The 25727-nt window shown below is 36.0% G+C and overlaps 1 protein-coding gene and 2 long non-coding RNA genes across 3 annotated transcripts in view; 2 read left to right on the top strand and 1 right to left on the bottom strand.

The window, feature by feature from the left end:
- Positions 1-25727, top strand: part of LOC127934906 (uncharacterized) — a 112858-nt gene that overhangs the window by 56712 nt on the left and 30419 nt on the right. The gene's annotated exons all lie outside the window — the stretch shown is intronic.
- Positions 60-10121, bottom strand: LOC127934887 (carnitine O-acetyltransferase). The gene is made up of 15 exons (XM_052532429.1): positions 9869-10121; positions 9436-9654; positions 9214-9332; positions 8972-9025; positions 8613-8778; positions 5966-6140; positions 5666-5756; positions 5450-5537; positions 4234-4334; positions 3912-4031; positions 1980-2102; positions 1762-1897; positions 1616-1678; positions 1405-1542; positions 60-575 (listed from the first exon to the last, which is right to left on the bottom strand). The coding sequence occupies exons 1-15, from the start codon at positions 9917-9919 to the stop codon at positions 372-374; spliced, it is 1848 nt and encodes a 615-aa protein (XP_052388389.1). The 5' UTR covers positions 9920-10121; the 3' UTR covers positions 60-371.
- On the top strand, positions 13844-25360 carry LOC127934904 (uncharacterized). The gene is made up of 2 exons (XR_008147928.1): positions 13844-13970; positions 24867-25360. It is a non-coding gene; the product is annotated as an uncharacterized LOC127934904 (long non-coding RNA).

The following is a 25727-nucleotide window of genomic DNA, read 5'->3' as shown; positions in this document are numbered from 1 at the left end:
AACTCAATACTCTTTAAAAATAAAAAGCTGTTGAGGGACCCAAAGTGCACATGAGACAATTTCATATTTCAAGTGCCTTTAATTTTGGTATCACATTAGATTACTGATTTAAGTCTTCATGGCTGTTCTTCAAATATACCAAAAATAGCAATCATACATTTCTTCTCAGCAAATGGTCCATCATACATTCACCTGTACCTCAGGTGCTCAAATGCACTGTACTTCATGCAAACCTCTATGAAGACCACTCGTTTAACAAAGCCTAGTACTTCCAGGAGTACATTCTGTTCAGCACATATGAAATACTGTGTTCCTGAAGCCGTCGCAATGCTGGAGTAGAGTTTAAACCATCTCTGAATGTCTAGACGGTGCTAAACATTGGGCTGAAATAACTCCTGGAGATCACGAAGCGATCGCTCCAATGTGAGAGCCAGCTTCTCTGCGTTGGTTTCCTCACAGCAGTTGAAGGCAGTGATGGAGAAGTGGACGTGATCTGGCTGTGGATTGTAACAGACTGCATATCCATCTGGAACCAGCGGTCCAAAACACATCACACTGTCTGTGTTGGTGGGCACCTGTGAGGAAGACACAACATCTTTATGATCTTCTGCTGTGCAAACTGAACAATTTAAATCATGGTGGAAAGGCTTGGAAAAGCCGAGGGTGGGAAGCAAGTGTAGAAAACTTATGCTGAAAAGTGGGATCAAAACTATTCTATTATGGAATTAAATGAAGAGACATGAACCCTACAACAACTGCCAAGCATCTTCTATTCTGTGATGTTCCTTCAGTTTTGGTTTTCAAACCAGAATGAAATGTTTTCATTGCGTTATATCCGAGCGGCAACCTCCCGCTCTCTCTCGTGAGGCCAATAAGGAAATGACAAAAACTGCAATTCATCGACCGGCCGCTTGAGGCTGGCTGCAGATGGGAGTCAATCCCATAGACTCCCCATGTTAAAATGCCCAACTTTATAGCAGAAAAAAACATGTTTACAGCCTGGTTAAAAAAATGATTTGTCTATATTGCTAATTTTTCCCTTCATGACAACTGTGAGGGGGTGAATTTTTTTTAAACTCATCCGTTTAATTTATATTAAGCCTTAAAGTTCTGCATAATTAAGGGCGTGGCCACTTGAGTGACAGGTGGATTGCCATTGCTGACAGTGCTGTCACGCTAGGTGGGCGTGGCTTCAGCAATCAGCTCCCGCCTTTTTGCCCATCTTCGATTATCCGGGAGAGTCGCGCGGTGACGCGCTGTCAAGATGGCGACGGCTCGCTCTGCACACTTTAGGCTTCAAAACCGCTATTGAGGAGTCTATGGGTGACGTCACGGACACTACGTCCATATTTTTTTTACAGTCTATGGTTATATCATTATTGTGCCAATTGAAATAAAAGTTACCTGTCCAGTTCTGAGCTTCCAGTGAGTGGCAAGTCCATAGGCCGTGTCCATGAAGATTCGGGGAACGCTCAGTCCCTCCTCGATGGCTTGAAGTTTGAGACCCAGCAGGTGACGGTCTATCCCCTGCCCATTCAGCGACTGATCAGAGATGACACTCATTATACAGTCAACATGAACACGGATCTGGACAGAGAGTCTCCATGATATTCACCTGCTCTGTGAGGATGCTGTAGGCATCAACAGCTTCTCTCAGAAGCTGCACCTTGGCTTCTCTCTAAAACACACACACACACACACACACACACGTGTTTAATGATCAGTGTTACTCATAAACGTGACGTCTCAGGTGGTACTCACAGAAACAGCATCATCATCAAAGGCCTGTATGAAGCTCAGCATCTGATTGGTTGGAGAGCGGATGTAGTCTGTTCGCCCCCCGCGGAACATCCTCAGAGAGGCGATGTCACAGGCTGCACACACTTCACTGTGGACCCTAGCAGACAAACACACTTTACTTCTTCATTTGATTATCTGGCATTACTGGGTGATGACAGAGGGTTTTCTACGCGCCTCACCGGTAGTAGGCCAGCTGAATCGCCACCTGGATGAAGGAGTTTGGACTCAGCTTGAGCTGTTTGACAAACTCTTTTCCAAAGCGCTGGAAATTAAAACATTTGATGTCCAAATCGTTGATGAGACTAAGGGGAGAATTTAGTAAAAAAAAAAACAATAATAATAATGAGCATGTTATTATCATCAGCATTCAGTTGATTTCCTCCACTTCTTAAATCTACACAAACTCATGGGAACAATAATAAAAGTGCACAGCTTTTCCACATACATCTGTGGTGTAATTCATGTATACCATTTAATATTTCCATATTACTGTACTTCATATCACATGGATATGAAAATCTATTCCTTCATAAATCTATTTCATATTAAATGATATAATATACTGTACACTCATTTCAATCATTTTCTGTGTGCTGTCCTCAAAGGTAAATTAAAGCTAAGGCATCAGAGAGTCTCCATCTCAGGGTTTTAAATGACATGCAACTGTAACTTTCCAATTAATTCACTTCTGTATAATAGTTGAATTTGTGCTTGTCAGACGAAGTCCAACATTGAAACAGACACAACTCAGAGATTATAAATTAAACTCTTATAATTATTATTATTATATAAACTCTGCTTCGTTTGACCGTGCTTTTTGCTGTACTCGTGTCTCTTGCTGATGCTGATGATATTTTTGGATATCAAACAGGTTTTGGGTATCGGACAGACCTTGAACTGCTTCGGATAGAAAACAAAACTCTATGTTAAGTGCACTGGGAAACCAGAAAAAGCAGATGTCTTATGACGGGAACCTGGTAATGAGATTGGATCCAAAATGTTTGGTTTTTCTGACATGTTAGAAGAACCTAACACAGTTATGTCTGTTTTTTAAATACTGAACTTTTTACTTGATGTGCCATAAATCATGTGTTCATGGAGCAAAAGAATGAAATCTCGATCGAGACATCCAAACGATCTCATTTCTAAATGACAGAGATTCCCAGAGTCTGTTAAACCTTTGACAAAGTCTTAACGGATCATCTGTGTTTGCACTGCCGCTGACACACAGAGAGAGTTCATGTTACCATGTTTGGTTAAATAACATCTTCACAAGCTGTCTTTTCAACTACACAGTCATTTATATTATCACAGAAATACTGGAGTAGAGTTTGTAGTTCAGATATAAACACTGATGTCTATGGTAGCTCCAAATAACGTTTGTGTGGTTTGCATCGTTTCGGCATTAGATGGCCAAAAAGTGACTTATAAATGTATTTATCAATTATTCATTCAAGAGAATCGTTCAATAACGCTGACTCACCCAGTAATGAAACAAGTGAAGCAGGTTTATGAGTGAGTCGTTGAATCATTCATTCAAACTACTTTTTCATAATTTGAATATTAAACATTGGTGTATTAAACATATAATGTATACACTACCAGTCAAAAGTTTTTTGAACCTTAAGATGTGTAATGTTTTTAAGGAAGTCTGTAAGAAATGTAGTAAATCAGTATGTTTTCATGATTTCTGAAGATCATGTGACACTGAAGACTGGAGGAATGATGCTGAAAATACAGCGGAGCATCACAGAAATACATTATGTTTTAAAATATATTTCAACAGATAAAATAAATTGTAAAAATATTTCACAATATAACTACTTTTGCTGTATTTTGGATCAAATGAACGTAGGCTTGCTGAGCAGAAGAGACTTCTTTAAAAAACATTAAAAACCTTAATGTTCAGAAACGTTTGGACTGGTAGTGTATGTTAAAAGTTACTCATTCAAAGTAATTACACATGTTTAAATAGACTGCAGCAATAATATTTTGTCACAAAAGAATTTGTGATTTTCAGTTAATCGAGAGTCATGCAGCTCTACGTCCCAGCTGACACAGCTAAACCAGATCTTAAATTCAACCCAAACAGTAGGAGCATTTGAACTCACATATCCAGATTCTGCTTGGCCATCTCTAGATCCCATTTGATCTCAGAATTGATGTAGAAGTAGAGTTTCTTGGGCATGGGCAGAGGAATCAAAGGAGCTCGCATTCGGTCCGGTTTCTTACTAACAGAGAAAAACACGGTCAATAAAGGTGTCCGTCTCATTTCACTGAAGCACATGTGCCTCTCCTCACAAACCTCCACCAGATGAGGGCGAGAAATCATCAAAAACAGTGTGATCGCTACTTGGCTAGTGAGATACTGCCCAAAAAAAGCAATGCAGATATCAGAAATGAATAGAAAAGTTTGCGTCTGTGTGTAAATACCAGTATTCTAGTACGTGATCCAACAATGTGGAAATAGGTGGACCTTCAGCTGTCGCATGTTCATACAAGAGACCCCAAGACCCATCCTCACCGACGACAAACTGAGCACACAAACACAGGGGGAATGTGTTCAAACAATCACAATTAAGAAAAGCTGAAACTGAAGTACTTCAATGCGAATAATCATGATTTACTCAGTAATGAGTTCAAGCCAAAAAATAAATAAATACAACAATCTCTGTGAATGACACTCACAGCATAAACTACTGCAACAGCTCTTTTTACTTGACGAAATGTTTTATATTATTATCTTTATTCAATATAAGCACTGCTTTATACAGGGGTTGGTCAAAATAATGTGAACACCCATTATTATCAGGGTTCACCTAATATCTTTTATTAGTTTTCTCAGTGTCTACTGTATATACTCTAGTTTGTGTGTCCATGTAGTTTAAGGTGTTTTCAGCAGTATTTAATACAAGCCATGGGGAAACTGATAAATCAGACGTGCAAAGATGATAATCATGGGATAATCAGGAGCATCTGTAACCTTAACTGTGTGGAAAGACTGTCAGCGCAGAGCAAGAGTATTGGTTAACTGTCAGGGACTATAAAAGGATTGTGTGAATACAACATGGAAAAGTGACAGCAAACCTGTTCACACAAAAACTGACCACAGAGAACTTCACAAAGCCAACATCCAAGAAAGAGCTGCAATTTACATCTCAGACACCAATGCTACGTGCTTTTATGACCTTAAAACCTGAACAACTGGAGCAACTGGATGAACTTCACCATCTGCCCTGGTCAGAAGAAGCACGGTCTTGAATATTAGCAAACACTGGGAGCAGTTTCGGAGAGAAACAGACTCCCTGTCACGGTCACCTTGTTCTGATCGACATTCAGCTGGACTGGAGACTATTCAAGAGTTGTATCAATCTGTTTGAGAAGGTGTGTTGAAGGCAAATGGTGGTAAAACACCTTAATTAAATGTTTCTTATTTCGCAGGCGTTCACATTATTTTGTCCAACCCCTGTGGATCTTACATGTGTAAAGCTGCAGTCCTCTATGAACTCTATGAATGACAGTTGAGTGATGATGGACATCACATTCACTATACACAGATTACAACATTAACTGTGCCATCAGGGTGTGCTTTACTTATGAACAGCGGTCAGTGTTGGTCTAAACAACAGACCTGGGCCGTGTGGCTCACCTGTAGCGTCTTGTCAAACCAGCGATTGCCACTGTTTGAGTAAGTCCCTCCTCCATGCAAAATCTGCGCTGCCATTTTACTAGAATACCTACCAAACCAACACCAAACATCCTAAGCACCACATCAAACCATCGTCGATAAAGATGTGAATACATTGCTATGCTCTAGTTACTCTCAGTATCACCCACAATCAATCAATGTAGAAACAACTCTTACTTCTCGTCAGAAATCCTCATCACTGGAGAGTCCAAACACAGTGTGAAGATCGATTTCTCAATCAGCCTCACAGATTCTTTATTGATTTTATCTGAAGAGAGAAAAAAACAAACACTAAATGTTTAAATCAAGCATGAAACTCTGGACAGTGGAGCTGAATGGTAAACGGTGAGGTTTAATCGCTCTCCTAATCCAGAATGGGTCATGTGAGTGGACTGGTACACAACCCTCCTGTGCGTCGCACTAATCATCTCTCCTGTGTTGTGTTTATCAGTACTAGAGAGTGCAGGTCATGTTCACCTCTGAGCAAGCGTGTGTAAGCCTGACCCCAGGTGTGACGATGCTCGCTGGTCAAGATCCCCATCGGTTCCTTATCGGTCTTCCAGGACTGAGAGCGGATCCGCAACAGCTGAGCATGGATCTGACTCTCGGTCAGTGGTGTTCCATCACTGTTGTAAACATCCAGCTGGAAAAACTGCACACAACCACGCATTAATCACTAAGATATACATGCTTTAAAGAATCTATTACAAGAACCCAAAATGAAACATGTGATGTATTAGTTTTCATTATCTCCTCACAAACATCCAAAAGATCTGAGGCTGTAAAGCTGCTTTAACTGAGCACTGAGTTATGGGTGTGAATACTTACGCAATGTACGCATTTCAGGTATTTATTTTCAATAAAAAAAGTCACAGATCTATTGTTTGCTTTGCCATTATGGTGTATAGAAAAAAAGTGAAAATAATTTTTTTTTTTTTTTTAAGAAAAATGAAATGAAATTATAACCTTAATATAAAATAAACCTTTTTATTACTTTACTCCCTGAACTTTTGTGTATGCATTTATATTGTCAGTAAATAAAATACCTGTTCCTATAAAGACCTAAATTCATATTGTAATACATGACTATAACCTGCATAGGCAATGTTAGATTTAGACAACAATTAAAACAGTGGTTCCCAACTTTTTCAACTCGCGGCCCACACAACCACACACATATGTTTGTGCGGCCCACTGCAAAAACATTAACTGACCCCGCTATTGTTGGGTTAATAACTTAGTACTCAGAAGCTAGATTTATAACTGTATTTATTTAATGAATTGGGGCTGTGCGATATGGACAAAAAAAAAAAAAAAAAAAGATCACGTTTTTTTTTTTTTTTTATCAATTTTGCGATTTCTTTAAAGTCATGAATGCATTCAGGATGGATTTTAAAACATATTTCCAAAAGAAAACCAATTAAAGTTATCAAAGAGTTGTAACGTCTCTAAAACAGACATAAGTCAAAATAATCACTATGTAAAGGTGTAACAAAATTTATAGACTTATGGCAAAAATATAAATAAATCCCGTGTGCAGGGACTTTTTTTTTTCTTTTTTGCCATGCATTGTTCCTAGAGCTCATTAATTGTAGCGGTGGCTCAGGTGTTGAAATAGATTTGTTATATATGATACAGGTTCACATGTATACTCCGTTTGCAGTGTGTATACAGTATGTGTGAGCGGTGCAGAAGCAGCAGTGAGAGTGCGTTATTGTAACGCGAAAGCACATTAAAATAATGCACAAGCACGAATCTTTCTGCTTGCAAAAACCAGCGTTAAACATGTCTCCTCTCACTCAAACTGCGTCCCGTGCACTCACAACTCTCTCTATGCTCATGTGCTAGATATTAAATATTTTTACACATTTTTATTTTACCGCGTGCGGTGTGAACGCTCTGATCCGTTAACATGGGCTCGGAAAAAAGACGCATCACAGAAAGTGTGTGCACCTGGAGCTACGTAGGCATATGCCCAGTCTGTTCTGTTCTTGCGCTAGGAGCGCTGCATTCTGATTGGATAAAAAATAGCATACTGCGGGAGGTCGGGGCCAACGAAAATCGTGCTATAAAGCTATTTAGAAATCGTGCACACTCAAATCGTGATTTTATGATGATTTCGATTAATCGCACAGCCCTAGAATGGACTGGCAATGAACAAAAAATAACAGTTACGGTTTAATATTTATTTTTGTTATTTAATTATATATATGAAATTATGTTATGACTTAGAACAATATTATTATTTATTTTAATAGTAATTGGCGGCCCACCTGCAATACCACCGCGGCCCACAGGTTGAAAACCACTGAATTAAAAAGAAAACACAAAAATACAAGCTTCAGGAATTTCTGTTTGAGTTCACAGTAAAATAAAAATTGTTGTAACAATTGTAAGATTGGGACTTTAAATTAGCTAGACTCCTGATTATAATGGTGTATGTCATTATAATGATTATAATGACTCCTGGTTATAATGATATATGGTCCTTGATGCTAGAATAGGTTTGATAAACAAAGAAGAGTACAGATGAGTCCCCAAAAATGTCCAAGAGCTAAACATGGACTAGGCTAAGCATATTGAATATTTATTTTTTCTTTGACCATCAAAGCATAGTTTACTTATGTGTTTTATACTCCTCAAATTGATCTCATCTGTAGAGAACTGTAAGAAGGGCCCTCTAAAGCCCGGGAAACACCAAGCCAACTTCAAAGAACTAGCAGCAACGAAAGCTAGCGGTCGACGGTGCTGTCGCCTCGTGTGCGTCTGGAGCAGACCGCTGAGCTCGATCACACTGCACAGAACTAGCATGTGTGTCCTGCGCCTGCCTGAGAGGAAATAACTGTAGATCGTTACTGGATCATGTTCTTATGAAGATATTCAGCTACTGGAAAGCTCTGGGAAGCTAACGTAGCATTAGAACAGCTTCGGTCAGTACGGTCTTGATTTACTGGCCTGTTTTCATCTGTTTCACATTAATTATTGTGCACTGACCATCCGATCAGAGTGGACACCAGCAAAGTCTATTCAACATGCTGAATCCCGCCTACACATGTGACAGACACAATCCAATATTTAGATCATATCATCTTACTAGGATGACTTTCTAAGTAATCTGGGTCACCTGGTAGTTCCTGACCACTGTAATGTGCGCTGGGCCACGGCGTGGACGTCCGTAGTGAACCACATGGTCATGTTTGGGGTCTGGGATTCGACAGGAGGAGAACAAGTGAGGAAACAGCTCCATACACAAGGGCTGTCCGCGCATGTACTCCGGCGCCAGCCTCCCACTGGAGGAGAGATAGGAGTCACATTGACAGCAACAGCACGATATATTTAGAAATAATATCATGATATTGAGTTCCAGTGTGTGGCACTGCTTGACTGAAACATGCAGCCCAGCATCAGTTAAAGGTTACAGCAGTTAAACTAGCACAGGTGCTCGGACATCTGCCGTGTAAATCATGTTAATATTATCCAGACCTGTCCACCTGAGCTTTGAAGTCCAACACTCCTGCAATGAGCTTCGACGCAAACCTGCACAAGAAACAATGCAGACATAACACATATTATATTACATGTGCAACCCCAATACGTTCTTCGCTGGATCAGATAAAACTGCTTGTTTAATGTGCTGATATTACTGTGCACTCAATTATCTGAGTCATATGAAAGGAAAGAGGACATTCTGTGTGTGAGGGTGTGTTATTTTGGCTGTCACGTACACTAGTTGTCCTTTCCAGTCAGTGAAGTCTCGTTTGGGCAGAGAGATGGCAGGGTTCGAATGCACTGCCAAGGGCTGTCTGCACTCCAGATACGCCCACTGCACCCACCAGTCTGAAATCTGGGAAACACACACATACACACACCAGGCATCTCTGCATTAAACAGTGCCCCAGTACTAAGCCCTGTCCAGCTGTTTCAGGGTGATGTGGTGCTGTTCTCACCCAGTTGTGTGAGTGCTTGGCTCGGTTCACCAGCTCTCGCTGCAGTCTCTCGCCCAGACCTCCAGGGCAGCCGAACTTCTGCACGATCCTGCGGGTGTGCTCGAGCTCGTCGGGCGGCAGGAGCGGCTCCAGGGCCGTGAGGTAGCGCTGCAGCGTCTGCGGGAGCGGAGGAACCGGCTGCGGCGGCACAGACGAGGAGTGCGCCGGTCTCAGCGCGGCCTGGACGACGGGACACATGACGTGAGCAACTGACTAATCACTTCTCTCATATCAGTGTACCCACGCACGCACGCACAGAAGTCTGCATCCGAGTAAACAATGCTCGGTTTCACAGGTGTTTCTAACAGTCACCCTATTAAATGTGAATGTGTGCTGAACACCCATAAAAGCATGCTTATCATACAGTATATGCACAGTCCTACACAACACTTACCCTGTGCATGAATAAAGAGCATATTCTTGGAGGTATTCTCTCTAAAATCATTGTTCACGATGAAATAGCAAACTTAGCCTGCGCAAACATGAAGGTGAGGGAGACTCTGAATCTTCATTAATGATATCACGGTCAGTTAACGAAAACGAGACGGCAGTAAACTATCCTGACAGTTGAGGAGTGTTCCCGTGGGCTCCGGCACGCGCTTCGGTGACGCTGGAACACGTGCGCACTGTTTAGAGTCGACTGCCCTGTTGTATCGTGTAAGTGCGCACGAGCAAATCAATCCGACGCCTGAAAAGAAGTGCTTCCGGTTAGTCTGAACGTCTGATACAGCTCGTGATATCACTGCACACAAAAGCGCAACATAACACTGAGAAATAAACACTAGAACATGATGATCTGTCCCAAATACGATAATACAAAGTTGAAACTGATTTCTAAACTTAAGAAAAATAAAATGAATTGTTTTTCGGTTTTATTACAATATTTTAGGGCTGCAAAATGTTAGAAATAGTTCCCTGTGTTTTATATATTTATTAAAGAATTACAGCCACTGGTTTGCCAGATTGTTACCAGTAAATGGGCCAGCAGCTGTTCAATATTTTCTCATATTCCTCTGTTTTGTTATTAAATGTATGTCGTTTGATAAGTATATAGTTTGAAGTGTGTAGCATAAGGCTATGGTGGCAAAATAAAACGTGCTCACTGTGTAAGACTGAGGAATAAGGAACAATATAGAGTCTCAACTTTTAAACTGTTTTTCTCCATAAAACATTTGTCACATAAAAGTGCATGACACAACCAGGGGTGCGTTTCCCAAAACCATAGATACTAACCTGTTAGCAACTTAGTTGGCAATGGGAAATTTCATTGCAACCAACTTAGTTAGCAACTATGGTTTTGGGAAACGCACCCAGATTGCAGTTGATGTGGAGAAGCTGTCATTTGTTGTTCATACAGGAATTCATTACAGGTTCTAGATCCATAAGAGATATGACTAACCACAGAAATCCTATAACATGTAACATGTGCTTGTGTTGAGCAGTAAGGCCTCCCTAAACACATACAGAGCAGACACTTCTGTAGCTTTGACCATAATAAAAAACATCAGCATGTATTTTATATTTATACAGGTGTGTTGTAAATGTTTTATTTTTTATTTTATGTAATGCCTTCACTATTCACTTTTCCAGCCTCTTATTACCTGTCCCAACTTTTCAGGAATGTGTAGCTCTCATGAAACCCAAAATGAGCCAATATTGACATGACATTTCAAAATATCTCACTTTCAACATTTAATATGTTATCTATATTCTATTGTGAATAAAATATAAGTTTATGACATGTGTAAATTATTCCATTTCTTTTTTACTCACACTTTGTACAGTGTCACAACTTTTCTTGGAATCAGGTTTGTAACTTTACAGAGTTACAGAGAGTTCAAAGATCCCTGGTGCTACAGTATACATCCCATAATGTGAGGAACAAGAGGAACAGCAGAAATATGAGGTTTACAGTGGATAGAACAAAGATATAAAAATAATGTAGTATTAGCATCTGATAGTTTATGAGTATTGGATCCGGGAAATCATGTAGACATGACATTTTAAATTAAATATATTATCTAATCCCTAGATGACATAATAAAGCTATGAATGTATAATTTATCTAGGTTCCTGCACATCTGAAAGGAAATGAAGAGGTAGATCTTTTAGCAAAACTATCTCTCAAATCTCAAACAATAGATCTAGGTTAAGTAAAACTGAAGCCAAGACTATAATAAAGATACACATAGAAAACCTATGGCAGGAATACTGGGATATTAAAGATACAGGAAGACAGTTTTATAATATTCAAAGCAAAGTTTTGTGTAGGAAGAGAAATGGGGGAAACAGTCATTGCACGTCTCAGAAAAGGACACACAGAGGTCAATAAGACTCTGAGTTTAACTGCTAAACACACAGATGGTTTATGTGCACATTGTAACCAACCTGAATCAGTAAAACATTTAATAATAGAATGTCATGCATATGAAAATATACTTGGGACAGGAAAAAGGGAAACATACAGTATGTACAGTTAATTTTATATCAGAAAAAGACAGGTCTCCTAACAATATATGAAGATCTTAGAGTAGTATTGGGTCTTTATAATTTCACTGGTAATTTAACAAGTTAATTAGATTAATTAATTATGGAGAAAAATAATGCGTTAGAATTATTAACACATTTGAGGATACAGTGGATTGATGACTAATATGAGGCAGGGAAACAGCTTACTGCATTACGGAGAGAACATCCATAAGATTCAAGATATGGGGCAAAATCCTCCTGTTTGAGGTTGTGTCTTACATCACACAGTTAAGAAACATCACACGAGCTGTAGGGTCAGTGCAATATCACGTGAGTGCAAATGTGTTACTCATCTTATACAACAGTTCATTAAAAGGGAACCCACAGCGCTTTTCATTTCTTAATCCACGCTTTGAACGAATTTGGTGAACCATTTTGCACAATGAACCATTGACATATGTGTTGGCTTTGAAGCAGCGCTGCACAGACCGATAATAATGTAATACATTTATCAAACAAAACCTACTTTTTGTGATCTCTGTTTGATTCTTTGCACTACACTGACTTTAATATTTTCAGAGTAATTTCTCCAAATTTGAAGTGCGATTATTTAGATGAATTAATAACCACATCATGTAATTAATTAGATTATAAAATTGAATTGCTTATATATATATATATATATATATATATATATATATATATATATATATATATATATATATATATATATATATATATATACACACATATATATATATATATGTACAGTACAGACCAAAAATTTGGAAACATTACTATTTTTAATGTTTTTGAAAGAAGTTTCTTCTGCTCATCAAGCCTGCATTTATTTGATCAAAAATACAGAAAAAACAGCAATATTGTGAAATATTATTAAACCTTAAAATAATAGTTTTCTATTTGAATATACTTAAAAAAATAATTTATTCCTGTGATGCAAAGCTGAATTTTCAGCATCATTACTCCAGCCTTCAGTGTCACATGTAACATCAGTCGATCACATGATCATTTAGAAATCATTCTAATATTCTGATTTATTATGAGTGTTGGAAACAGTTCTGCTGATATATTTGATCAATAAAAGGGTAAAAAGAACTGCATTTATTCAAAATAAAAAAACATTTCTAACAATATATATTATAATCATATATTTTCTTTACTGTCACTTTTTATCAATTTAACACATCCTTGCTGAATAAAAGTATTGATTTTATTTTAAAAAAAGAAAGAAAAAAAATTACTGACCAGTAGTGTATATTGTTATTACAAAATATTTATTTTTTTAAAAAGATAGCTTCTTTTCTTTTTTATATTTTTTTTACTTTTTATTCATCAAAGTATCCTAAAAAGTATCACATGTTCTGAAAAAATATTAAGCAGCAGAACTGTTTCCAACTTTGATAATGAATCATCATTAGAATGATTTCTAAAGGATCATGTGATAATGATCCTAAAAATTCAACTTTGCATCACAGAAATAAATGATAATTTAAAGTAGAATACATTTAAAAACAATTATTTTAAATTGTAATAATATATCACAAAATTAAATTTTTCTCTGTATTTTTGATCAAATAAATGCAGGCTTAATGAGCAGAAGAAACTTCTTTCAAAAACATTAAAAATAGTAATGTTTCCAAACTTTTGGTCTGTACTGTATATAGTTTTGTTCACACTCCAGTCCAGCAGGTGGCGGTGAAGCACCTCTTTCTTAGTTCGTTTGCAAACCGCCAAAATTAAAGACGAGGAAGAGTGGATGTTCTTTTACTGTCTATAGCTGTGTCCAAATTCAGGGTCTGCATCCTCCTTAGGATCATAGACATATAAATAACTAGACGCCTCATTGGCCGCTCGACCGCACGTCAACGTCGCCGCCATATTGGAGCGGGCAACTGTCATAACTCACATCAGGACAGAAGAAAACATATCTGACTCATCGACAGATTGGACACCTACAAACCGTCACACGATAGTAAAAACAGATCTCGGGGTGTTATCTTTCACAGGTAAGACTCAGCTGTTATTTCTCGATGTTTTTGGTCATTTTTAACTTTATGTTGACAGCTTAATTAACCACCAGTGTCAGACGATTAATAATATCGCTAGCGTAGTTAGCAGTGAAGGCTGAGACTTTATAAGAACTCAGAGTTTAAATTAATTCTTATTACGTTTTAACTTATATTGCCATTTATATAATAAACTAAATGGTGTTATGAGCACAATATACAGAGTGAGCCCTTTGACTGTCTAGATTAATGATGGAGCTAAAACTTCTCTCTTTAATTTCACTACCGTTACTTATTTACACAGATGAAGTAACACTTTAGAATACTAGTCCTTTAGTTAATGTTAGTTAATGTATTAATTAACATGAACAAACAATGAACAATACATTTATTACTGTATTTATTCATCTTTGTTCATGTTAGTTAATGAAAATACAGTTTTTAATCGTTAGTTCATGCTAATTCAGAGTGCATTAACTAATGTTAACAAGCACAGCTTTTGTTTTAAATAATGCATTAGGGTGATTCTCACGAAATCGTAGTTTCAAAGGTTTCATATATGACATTTAAAAAAATGTTTGTATCAACAAATTTTCTTTTTAAGCATTAAGAGCCAGGTCTGAAGTGTCGGTGACCATAAATTGAAATAAGTTTTACTGACAATTCAACAATTTTTTTAACATATTTTCCAAAACATGTCGTTAAAAATCTCATTACCGTAACACTCTGAAAAGTCCAGTGCCATGGGGAAAAATAATACATTTTAACATTTTTAAAAATGGTTTATTAACAGTCATGCACAGTTACTTGAAACTTTGGTATAAAATATATTTTTATAATAACATTTTTATGTGTTTTTCAATTATTTCTCTCATTACCGCAACACCTTCTGCATTTTGCAACCCATTTTTATATTTTTTTTTCATTAAAAACTGAAATATTTTCAAAATGATGTGGCAAACCTGAAAGAACACAATGTATAGATTCTGCACATACATTTAAAAGCAGACTACTATTTTTCAATTTCTTAAATAAATCTTAAAAGAATGCATGTTGCGGTAATGATACATAGGTTACGGAAATGAGGTTCATGATTTCGGTAATGATAATAGGCATATTAAGTATGTGGTATAGTCAAACAAATAATATTTAATGTAGAAAATAAATTAGATAATATTGGCATAAATTATTTTGCAGTGCTTCATAACTAGATAACATAGGGTAAAAACACCAGGGGCCATTTTCACAAAATATTTTAAGTGAAACTAAATGTTGATCCTAACTCCACATCTTTAGGACTCTTTGACTCTTCTTCAAGTACTTCATAAAGTGTTTTTATGTAAAAATCAGCTCTTAAATCTGTGAAAAGTTAGTGGTAGTCAAGAGGACAGCTAAATCACAAAGACCAAATCATACACAATATTAAAATGGCTGTTTCCACAGCAATCCAGTTTGGATTTATTTTACCTTTGTACTAAATCTTACTGTCATATCAGCCATAATAATTCTAGTCTGTTAATTAAAAGGCTGCTTATACATATAACAATTATTTATAAGATGCAGACATGTAGAGGCTGACAATTAGCTGAACATATGCTTGTTTAATTAGTGACACTCTAGTTCAAACTTTATTTGAATATTGCAACATTTTTATTTTGAAATCTTTATTTGATTATGGCAACATGATATCTCATTCTACAATATTTATATTATAAAATAACTGACAGATACCCATCCCTTATCAGCCAATCACTGTGGGTGTAGTTAGTAATCATGCTGACATCATCCATACCAAAAAGGTCATCCTCACTCTTTTTCTTAGCTTAAGATTTCTCCCCATTCCTTAGTAAAATTCTGTCACAGCTGCTTTATGAATAAGTTTTAAGAGAAGCTGTTTAAAGGGGACCCTGTGGTTTTCCACAAAAATAAATACTTAATAGTGCAATGTTAGAAAACAAACAAGACTAATTAGGGCCCGAGCACCGAGGTGCGAGGACCCTCTTGTATCTGCTTTGTTTTTTATTATTATTAGGGCTCAAGCCCGAAGGGGCGAAGAGCCCTATTGTTCTTCTAAGGATTATTCTTATTATTATTTTTTTTATTTTTTATTAAACCTTCCGGGGGTTTTTGGGGGCCTTAACATGCTCAAAAACTCTTGAAAATTGGCACACACATTGGAATCTGCGGCCATCAGGACGCCACAGAGACTGGGACCCGGGCGTGGCACAGGGGCTCTACAGCGCCCCCTGGAACACCTTCAGAAATCTTGAACCATAGCTCACACACACTTGCATGTATTTATATGAAACTCGGTACACTCATAGATCTCATTGAGCCGAACAACTTTCACACTTTATGTCCTAGGCTCCGCCCAACAGGAAGTCAGCTATTCAGGGCTGTTTAAAAAAAGCATGCTCTGGAATTTGAAATACTCCTCTGAGGTTTTCAACCCGTTCGCCACGAAACTCGGTGAACATGATCTCAAGACATTGGGGATGAAAAATTGCGAGGGGATTTTTGATATCTCGAACGGTTTGCCCGTAGCGAGGCGTGGAACTTATGGCGAGAAATGAGAAACAGGAAATGTCTAATTACATCCACATACATTTCCTGAATTTGATCAAACTTCATGGGTTTGTTCGTTGTATGATACCGATTGTATATATGTGACTATTAAGAGTCAACATTATAGCGCCACCAACTGGCAGAAGGAAGTGTGTCATTTTCCAAATGCTTTGAATTCAGCATCTTATTTTTACTCTATTTACTTAAAACTTCATCAGAATAATGACAAAACACGGCCGATGTAAATCTGTTGTGGGGATATTGATATCTGATATAGTGTTGCCATGGCAACGTGTCAAACTTGAATGTTCTGTTATGGTGAGTTTGAGGCAGACAACAAGCTCAGATTTACATGAAACTCAAAACACATATCAGTATTAGTGATAGCTAGACAATGGCAAAAGCTTTTAAAAGGGCGTGAAGGAGGCACTCTATAGCGCCACCTTTTGTCAAAAGTGGGGGGGTTAGTTTTAGCTACAGACACCAAACTTGGTACATAAATTGTTCTTTTTAAGACGGACAACTTTCTAATTCACAGTCATCAGCTACGATCAACAGGAAGTCAGCTATTTTGATTTGAATGTGGATTTTTTTTTTACATTTAGCTGTGAATTAATGCATACTGCTCAGAGGAGAGTAACACTATACTCACCAAACTTTGTCTACATGATGCCAAAACATTTTAAACAACTTAAATTGCCAATGGATTTTGGATAGCTTGAACGGTTTTGTCGTGGTGATTTTTTTAAATGACAGTAAAAATGGAATTATTAATTGTCCTGCATTTTTAAATTCCAAACACTTCAAAACCTTTTTTCATACAGAAAAAAAGTCATTCTGAGTAAATATGGATAGTTTCACGACTTTACAACACTGTATGGATAACAGAAAATTAAAAAACTGTCAGACATCTCATCTCACTCTGTCCCTCTGTTTGAGTGTATGTGCTTCAGACTTCCATTGTCTGAGAGAAATAGCGCCCCTACAGGTTCAATTACCGGACTTTTACTTTCACTTTTAAATCGGTTAAAATACAAACAAATACTTGGATTTAATTCACACTGACAAGCTAAACCAACATATCTGATTATTACCGGTTCAGGGCTCATGGATAAATTATTTCTGGCCAGAGATACGTGAGAAATAGGAGAGATTAATCACCGCTGTGACCACGAGCGTCTGGAGTAAAGAGCTCAGAAAAAACGAATTTATTCCTGTTTTAAAGCTTTTAAAAATAAATTATTACAGCGATATCACACAATCAACCAATTAGAACACACCAAGAGCTAAATTCAGATGTTTTTGAGCTGTTTGTGTGAAAATGAAATATTTGTGGCTGCCTATCTGAAATCACTGCCTCCGATCAGCGCGTACAGTGTCGAGCTCAAAACAAACGAATTTATTCTTGTTTAAGAGCTTTTTTAAATAAAATATTACCACAAATGCACACAATAAACCCATTATAACACAACAAGAGCTAAATGCAGGTGTTTGTGACCCGTTTAAGTCTGCAAGACTGTTTGAAAGCGCGACTGGAAGAATAACATGTATCTCTCGAGCTGCAGGATTCCGCCTTTCGTCGTACGAACGAACACATCACGGACAAGATTATTTCAAAACACATAATAGCTTGGCTAATATAAACGAAAACAGCCACGTGAACATAAACTGTTGAGAAATAAATCTGAAGTGGATCTACTGGATTTGAATATTAAGTGACCGCGTATACCAGCTGCTTCTGTCTTCAATTTTAATCTATATAAAAAATTAAACTCATTCATCATGGCTTCTTTTTTTAATGTGTGTAGGTATTTATTTATTATTTTGCTCTAACAAGACTTAATCTATATTTAATTAAATCAATTACATTTTATTTTACATTTGATTTGTCCATTTCTGCATCTAAACGCCTAAAAACCTAAAACATGCTCTATTATACTATTGTTAGCAATTTCTTTATCGTCCAATTTATCTGGTGTACACACTTTTATTTTCATAATAAACTTGTTTCTTAGATTATACACAGTTACAGTGGTCTATAATAAATATTGACAGGTTTTATTCAAGCTGTTTAGAATGATTGCAGTAGGCAAATTTTTTGAAATGTAAATAATAAAAAAATAAAAAATAAAAAATAAAAAACATGGGAAAACAATAACTGTTGTACATTTTTATACATTTTGTATAATTTCATAGTTTATGCATTATAGTTATAAAAACAAATAAATTTAGCCACTCACATAGAAATCTTATAGGCCTTATCCTTTTCTGACAGTTTTAGGGATTTTTAAAAATCCTAAAAAACCTTATTTGTGCTGCAAATAATAATTTCAAACTCAAAAAGTAAATATTCAGTTCATGCTTTATAAAGCCTTGTCCCAATATTAATAGTCAGTAGTAAGCAGTTTATAAATACAGCTATAAAAAGCTTGTTCTTGGTTTATAAGCACATTTATTAAAAAGGAGAGTAAAGGGTCAGTTATCTTCCTATGAAAAAATAAATAAATAAATAAACAAACAACAACACAGATTGATACAGAACTCAGAAATTTTATTGTGGATTTATGATCAAATCAGCCTGTAAATGAATTCATACTCCTCCAAGAAGACACAAGTTCACAGCAAACTTTTTTAACATGAAGCCAATATACTGAAGATGTTAAATTGCGAATGGGTTTAGGACACCTTAAATGGTGTGGCCATAGCGATTTATTAAAGTAAAATAAAAAAAATACAATAGTTATTTTACTATATCTTTAAAATTTTTCATTCTAACTCTTCATAATTTTTTATATAAGTAGAAGTCCTCATTTGAAGGAAGCACAGTAAGTTTCATAGCTTTATCATTTTCAAGAGCCAGCATAAAATTAAAACTATCATAACTTATAAATCAAGCTTGCAATTCTTAGTACCAATAGTGGCCACCAGATGGAGCTATAGGATTACTTTTAAATAATTATTGTAAAACAAGTATGATTTAAATAATTTATAGAAATCTTTAAATAAAAAATTATATGAATTGTATGTATTTTACTGATAAAATGACTCTCACTTAATTAGAATAACAAGCTGAAGTATTGTGAACTGTATATTAAGAATAATTCTTTATAAGCTTTATGGACAGATACGTTTTGAGTGACTCTTGAAGGATCAGCACCACATCCTCTTTTACCACTGTTTAAAGAATTAATCTTACAGAACAGGTGTGAATGAATTTTGGATAGCTTGAATGGTTTTGTCATGGTGATTTTTTGAAATAACAATAAAAAAGTAACCAGTAAATGTCTTTTATTTTTTTAAAGTGCAGCTTCTAAACACTTCAAAAAAATGTACACATAGAAGACAAGTCATTCTGAGGAAATATGCATAGTTTCATGACTATACAACACTATATGGATGATAGAAAATTAAAAAACTATCATACATCTGATGTCACTCTGTCCCTCTGTCACTGTGGTTAATGTGTGTGTGTGTGTGTGTGTGTGTGTGTGTTTGTGTGTGTGTTAAGTGAATTAGGTGTGAAACTATCAGGGAGCATTTAGTCTCCAGTGCCAACATTTTACAGAACTGACACTTTCCTGGAGTCTCAGAATTACAATGTGTTAGGTTCTGAGAGATCTAAGATTCCAAAAAATGATTTAATTAGAATACCATGAAGTATTGTGAAATACTATATATTAAGTCTTTATATATAGGCTTTATGCACAGATTATAGTGACTCGTGAAGGACCAGCACCACCTCCTCTTGTCCGATGGTTTGAGGAATATATCTTCCAGAATCCGGGATTAAGATTTAGGAGCTCATTTTTATTCCACCTCCTTTCCTGAAAGTCTGTCTTGCAGAATTGACTAAAAATTAATCTTCACATTAATTCCTAATTATTTTATAATTCTTTGGTCAGTTCTTCTTGACCTGTTTTTCTCCTCCAGCTTTCCTGGACTATTGTATAGCACTCATAAATGATTAAATAAAAAATAATGGTAGTTATTAAGATTGATATGGTTTGGAATTGGTAAAATGTGCTTGGAAAAAAATCACAATAAAACAATGTTTTAATGTTTAAGTTTGGAATATTAACTGACATGAATGAATGCTATATAAATATTGTTCATGTTAACACAATGTTTATAAATGGAATCTTATTGTAAAGTGTTACTAAAGTTATATATATATATATATTGTTCAGTGAATGTGTTTTTAAAGTCTAGATGATTCGGATTAGCCCTTTAACTGCCATATCCTTTAAAACCTCACTGCCAGAGGGATATTGTGAATGCATGTGCCCGCTGGGCACAGTTTACCTGATGCCACCGGGGTGGTGATGGCATTGGTGGCTTGAGCCCGCCATCGCTGCTTGCAGCTATATTTCTTCTTCTTCTTCTTCTTCTTCTTCTTCTCCCGAATGAATCGCATTTTTGAGGGCTTTAACATGCTCAAAAAGTCATGAAACTTTGCACACTCGTCAAACCTGGTGAAAATTTTCGTCTGATATAGGATTCAGAAGAGGGTGTGGCAAAATGGCTCGACAGCGCCACCTATACCAAGAAAATCAACAGCCTTCCAGCTATGTTTCACGTACATGCACGAAAATTGGCACACATATGTAACACACCAATACCTACAAAAAAGACTCTTGGAGCGAAATTCTAAACCCAACAGGAAGTCGGTTATTTTTAATATTATGAGCATATTTTGTGTAATTTTGGTCATTTCCATGTGTTGTATTTTAACGAACTCCTCCTAGAGAGTTCTTCAAATCAACACCAAATTTGGTATGCCTAATCTAAAGGCCTTTGCGATGTTAAATTGCGAAGATCCTGACTTTTTGTTGAAGGGCGTGTCCGTGGCGGCCTGGCGAATTTCGATGATTCGCCATGAAAAATGAAGTTGCTATAACTCACACATACAATGAACAATCTGCCCCAAACTTCACATGTTTGATGAGACTCCGAACCTGAACAGATTGACATGCCCATATTCAGTTATAGTCATAGCGCCACCTATTGGCAACAGGAAGTGACATATTTTACGCTGCGACGAACTACTCCTAGAAATTTTATGACATCAATGTCTTTTTTGTGGTCAGTCTAATCTAAAGGCCTGTGCGATGTTCAGTTGTGAAGATCTTGAGTTTTTGTTAAAAGGCTTGTTCATGGCGCCGCGACGAAGTTCGATGTCTCGCCATGCGAATAAAAGATGTTATAACTCAGGCATAAGATGTCCGATCTTCCCCAAACTTCACATGTGTGATAAGAGTCCTGGCCTGAACAGATCTTCAGGCCAATATTCCACCGGGTGTGGCAGAATGGCTCTATAGCGCCACCTATACACTTTCAACGGAGTGCGCCTCGAGCTATGTTTCACGTACATGTACAAAAATTGGTACACACATGTAACACTCCAATACCTACAAAAAAGTCTCTTGGTACGAAATCCGGATCCCAACAGGAAGTCGGTTATTTTGAATTTTCCCTTCAAAATTGCTGTTGTTTTTGCCATTTTCAGGGGTTGTACTTTAACGAACTCCTCCTAGAGATTTATTCAGATCAATACCAAACTTGGTCAGTGTAATCTAAAGCCCTTTGCAATAATAAATTGCGAAGGACTTGAGGTTTCGTTAAAGGGCGGGTCCATGGCGGCCTGACAAATTTCGATGTTTCGCCATGAAAAAGGAAGTTGCTGTAACTCAGACATACAATGTCCAATCTGCCCCAAACTTCAAATGTTGGATAAGACTCTTGACCTGAACAGATCTACATGCCAATATTCAGTTATAGTCATAGCGCCACCTATTGGCAACAGGAAGTGTCAATGTTTTACACTGCAAATAACTACTCCAAGAAATTTTATGACATCCAAATTTTATTTTGGTCAGTCTAATCTAAAGTTCTTTGCCATGTTAAATTGTGGAGATCTTGAGATTTTGTTAAAGGGTGTGTCCATGGCGCCATGACAAAATTTGATGTCTCGCCATCGGAAGAGAAGTTGTTGTAACTCAGGCATTAAATGTTCAATCTTCCCTAAACTTCACATGTTCGATAAGAGTCCTGGCCTGAACACATCTGAAGGCCAATATTCCATTATAATGACAGCGCCACCTGCTTACAACAGGAAAATTGGCAGATATATGGAATAAACTTTGACATATTCCACTTATATTTCTGAGTTTAAATGCATATTTCTCACCGTTCACATATCTACTAAAGCCACTTACTGCCGGTGAGCCCGGGTGCGAGGGCCCGTTCATCGCTGCTTGCAGCTTTAATATTAGTTTTGTAATTTTAGTTTTATTATTAAAAAAATATTCACAATACATTATTACAAAATAATGTTTCTTATTTTATATTTTATGTAATAATCATGTAATTATGTAATAACTATTTATTAATTGTCATTGACAGTGGGAATGTAGTCTATGATAACTCAAGTGGATTTTTTTCTTTCTACTGAAAGAGTTGGTTCTGGTAAAGAGTACACCCATGTGTTTACCTAAAGTTTATCCAAAATCGCTCATTCCTAAAAAGATGGTTCACAATATATTTTTCTTTTTTCCATAAAGATGTTCTCCTTCAATTTAACCCTAACCATTCTATAATAATTGTTTTTGAATTAGAATTTAAAACTGCTGCATTTTGTCATATCTAAATACACTGCCATTCAAAAGTTTAGCATCAATAAAAAAAAATAATAAAAGTTTTTTAAAGCCTCTTCTGCTCATCAAGGCTGCATTTATTTGATCAGAACTACAGTAAAAACAGTAATATTATGATAAAGTGATTGTTATCTTTTTAATATACTTTAAACCAGAATTTTATTTCTGTGGTGACAAAGCTGAATTTTCAGCATCATTACTCCAGGTTTCAGTGTCAAATGATCCTTTAGAAATTATTCCAATATGACATACAGCCAAGTATGGTGACCCATACTCAGAATTTGTGCTCTGCATTTAACCCATCCGAAGTGCACACACACAGCAGTGCGCACACACACACACACAAACACACACAAAGTTCTGTTGCTCAGTATAAAAATCATTACACTTATAGAAAGTCCTCATAATGATAGATGCACCAACATTTGTGTAGGATTCCCAACAATTTTTGATAACTACTCCTGCTGTAACCTCTAACCCACAATGTCTCTCTCCTTCCTGGGGTTTGGTGGGTTGGTATAAACGTTTTCTCTGAAATTGGTCACCCTAGCCTTTGCTTAAGCTTTTTTGTTTTGTTATTAAATAATATTTAATTTAATAACTAATTTTATACATTTAAAAATAGTCTGTATGATTAAATTCTCATTACCGAAAAAGAGGTTCTCTCTACCGCAACTGGCCTTAAATTGTTGCGGTGAGTGAAAATGGTGTTGCGGAGGATGAGGTGTCTTAGCATGTTTTGCTAACAACAGAGAAACCATGATGATTTAGCAAATTTATTACTCAGTAGATATAATCAGGCATTAATTAAGTATATTTTCATAGAAAATTTGTAATCTAATATTTTTCTAAATGTGGAAAACTACCCGTTTCGGTGATGATAATCAATTTGGCGTGTAGACGTTCTGACAAGAGAATTTTACACTTTTAACTGGAACAATATGAAGATATCTGCCTACCTTGTTGGTATTTTGAAGGTTCTGCCTCATGTGTTGCTTAATTTAAAATCAAGATTTATATTTTAAAAAAAAAATGTGTGCATAAATGACCCTCAAAAAATATTGCGGAGGATGAGAACATTAGTCATGGACACTTTATATTTCCACTATTGTATCATAATTATTGTACATGAATATTCAATCTGTCATTTTTCTGTCATGTGAAAAATTATAGAAGAATATCCATTTACTTTTTTCAGAATATTTTTATTGTAATTTGTTTAAATTACAACATAACATAAGTTAAGATACAGCTGGACGCATTGCGGTAATGAGAATTTCAGCAGAAAACGCAATAAAATGCAAAAATAATTAATTCCTATGTTGAAATTACTCTTTGTGCAAGGTAGAGAACAGTATTGTCTTTATTATGGTGTTTTTATATATTACTAAATTGCATGTTTAATATCTAAAATCACCAGTGACATGGCGTTTCAACAGTTTCGTGAGAATGACCCATTAGGAAATGTTGAAATGAACATCAACTAAGATTAATAAATGCTGTAGAAGGATTGTTCTAGCTTAGATCATGTTAACTAAAGTAGTTAACTAATATTAACTAATGGACCGTTTTTCAAAAGTGTTACAGATTAAGTTTATCATCACTTGTTTATGAGGATTTCATTGCTTTTCATAAAACTGTGAACTGATTCTATGTATTCTTTTTTCTTCTCTTTTAGCCATTTGCAAACAGGACAAGGACAGCCTTAAGGAAAGCTGAGGAAAGCTGTTCTCAGAGACGAGACTATTCCTCCACAGACTAGTGTTGTGTTTGTACTAAACCCAGAGCAGCCCTGAATGAATCGACACAATGACCAGCTCATATTCTAAGACTATAGACTGCTTTTAAAAAGCTTTGCACAGGCTGTTTTATGCTGATAATGTACTGCGTGTGTCTTTACACAAAAACTACATGATGTTAATAGCCTAGAAATGAAAAACACAGGAACTCATAGTGAATCCAGCTGCAATATCATGATAAACTCATTGTGATGTTGTTATAATTATTATTAATTTTGATTAATATCAAGTTTTTGAGGGGAGCATCTCATATTCTGGTCTGTGATAAACAACTATACTTTGAGATTTTGTTGTGCAAGGTAAACCTTACACACTCACACCCAAACATTCATATGTGTTAACATACATGGAAAAATAAATCACTGTTTCAAAATGTGTGTGTTTTCTGCATGAGTGTGTGTAATGTGCAATATAGAACATATATATATATATATACATACATACATACATACATATATATATATATATATATATATATATATATATATATATATATATACACACATATATATATATATACACACACATATATATATATACACACATATATATATATACATATATACACATATATACATATATATATATATATATATACACATATATATACATATATATATATGTGTGTGTACATGTATATATTATACATGTATATATTTTACTTAAGGAGCTCATTAATTAAACACAATCTGGAACTCATGTCCACAATTTTTTTTATATTGTGTCTGAATTTGATTAAT

This window comes from Carassius gibelio, chromosome A19 (assembly GCF_023724105.1).
Source record: "Carassius gibelio isolate Cgi1373 ecotype wild population from Czech Republic chromosome A19, carGib1.2-hapl.c, whole genome shotgun sequence".
Classification (NCBI taxonomy): domain Eukaryota; kingdom Metazoa; phylum Chordata; class Actinopteri; order Cypriniformes; family Cyprinidae; genus Carassius; species Carassius gibelio.
The sequence above is the reverse complement of the archived record's forward strand: the minus strand, read 5'-3'. Positions and strand labels throughout refer to the sequence as shown.

Coding starts and splice junctions, on each gene's coding strand:
- LOC127934887 (XM_052532429.1), bottom strand. CDS start 9,919: ATGATTTTAGAGAGAATACCTCCAAGAATATGCTCTTTATTCATGCAC. Junction 5,757..5,965: donor TTACACACGCTTGCTCAGAG/GTGAACATGACC, acceptor TTCTCTCTTCAG/ATAAAATCAATAAAGAATCT. Junction 4,335..5,449: donor GGTTTGACAAGACGCTACAG/GTGAGCCACACG, acceptor TTGTGTGCTCAG/TTTGTCGTCGGTGAGGATGG.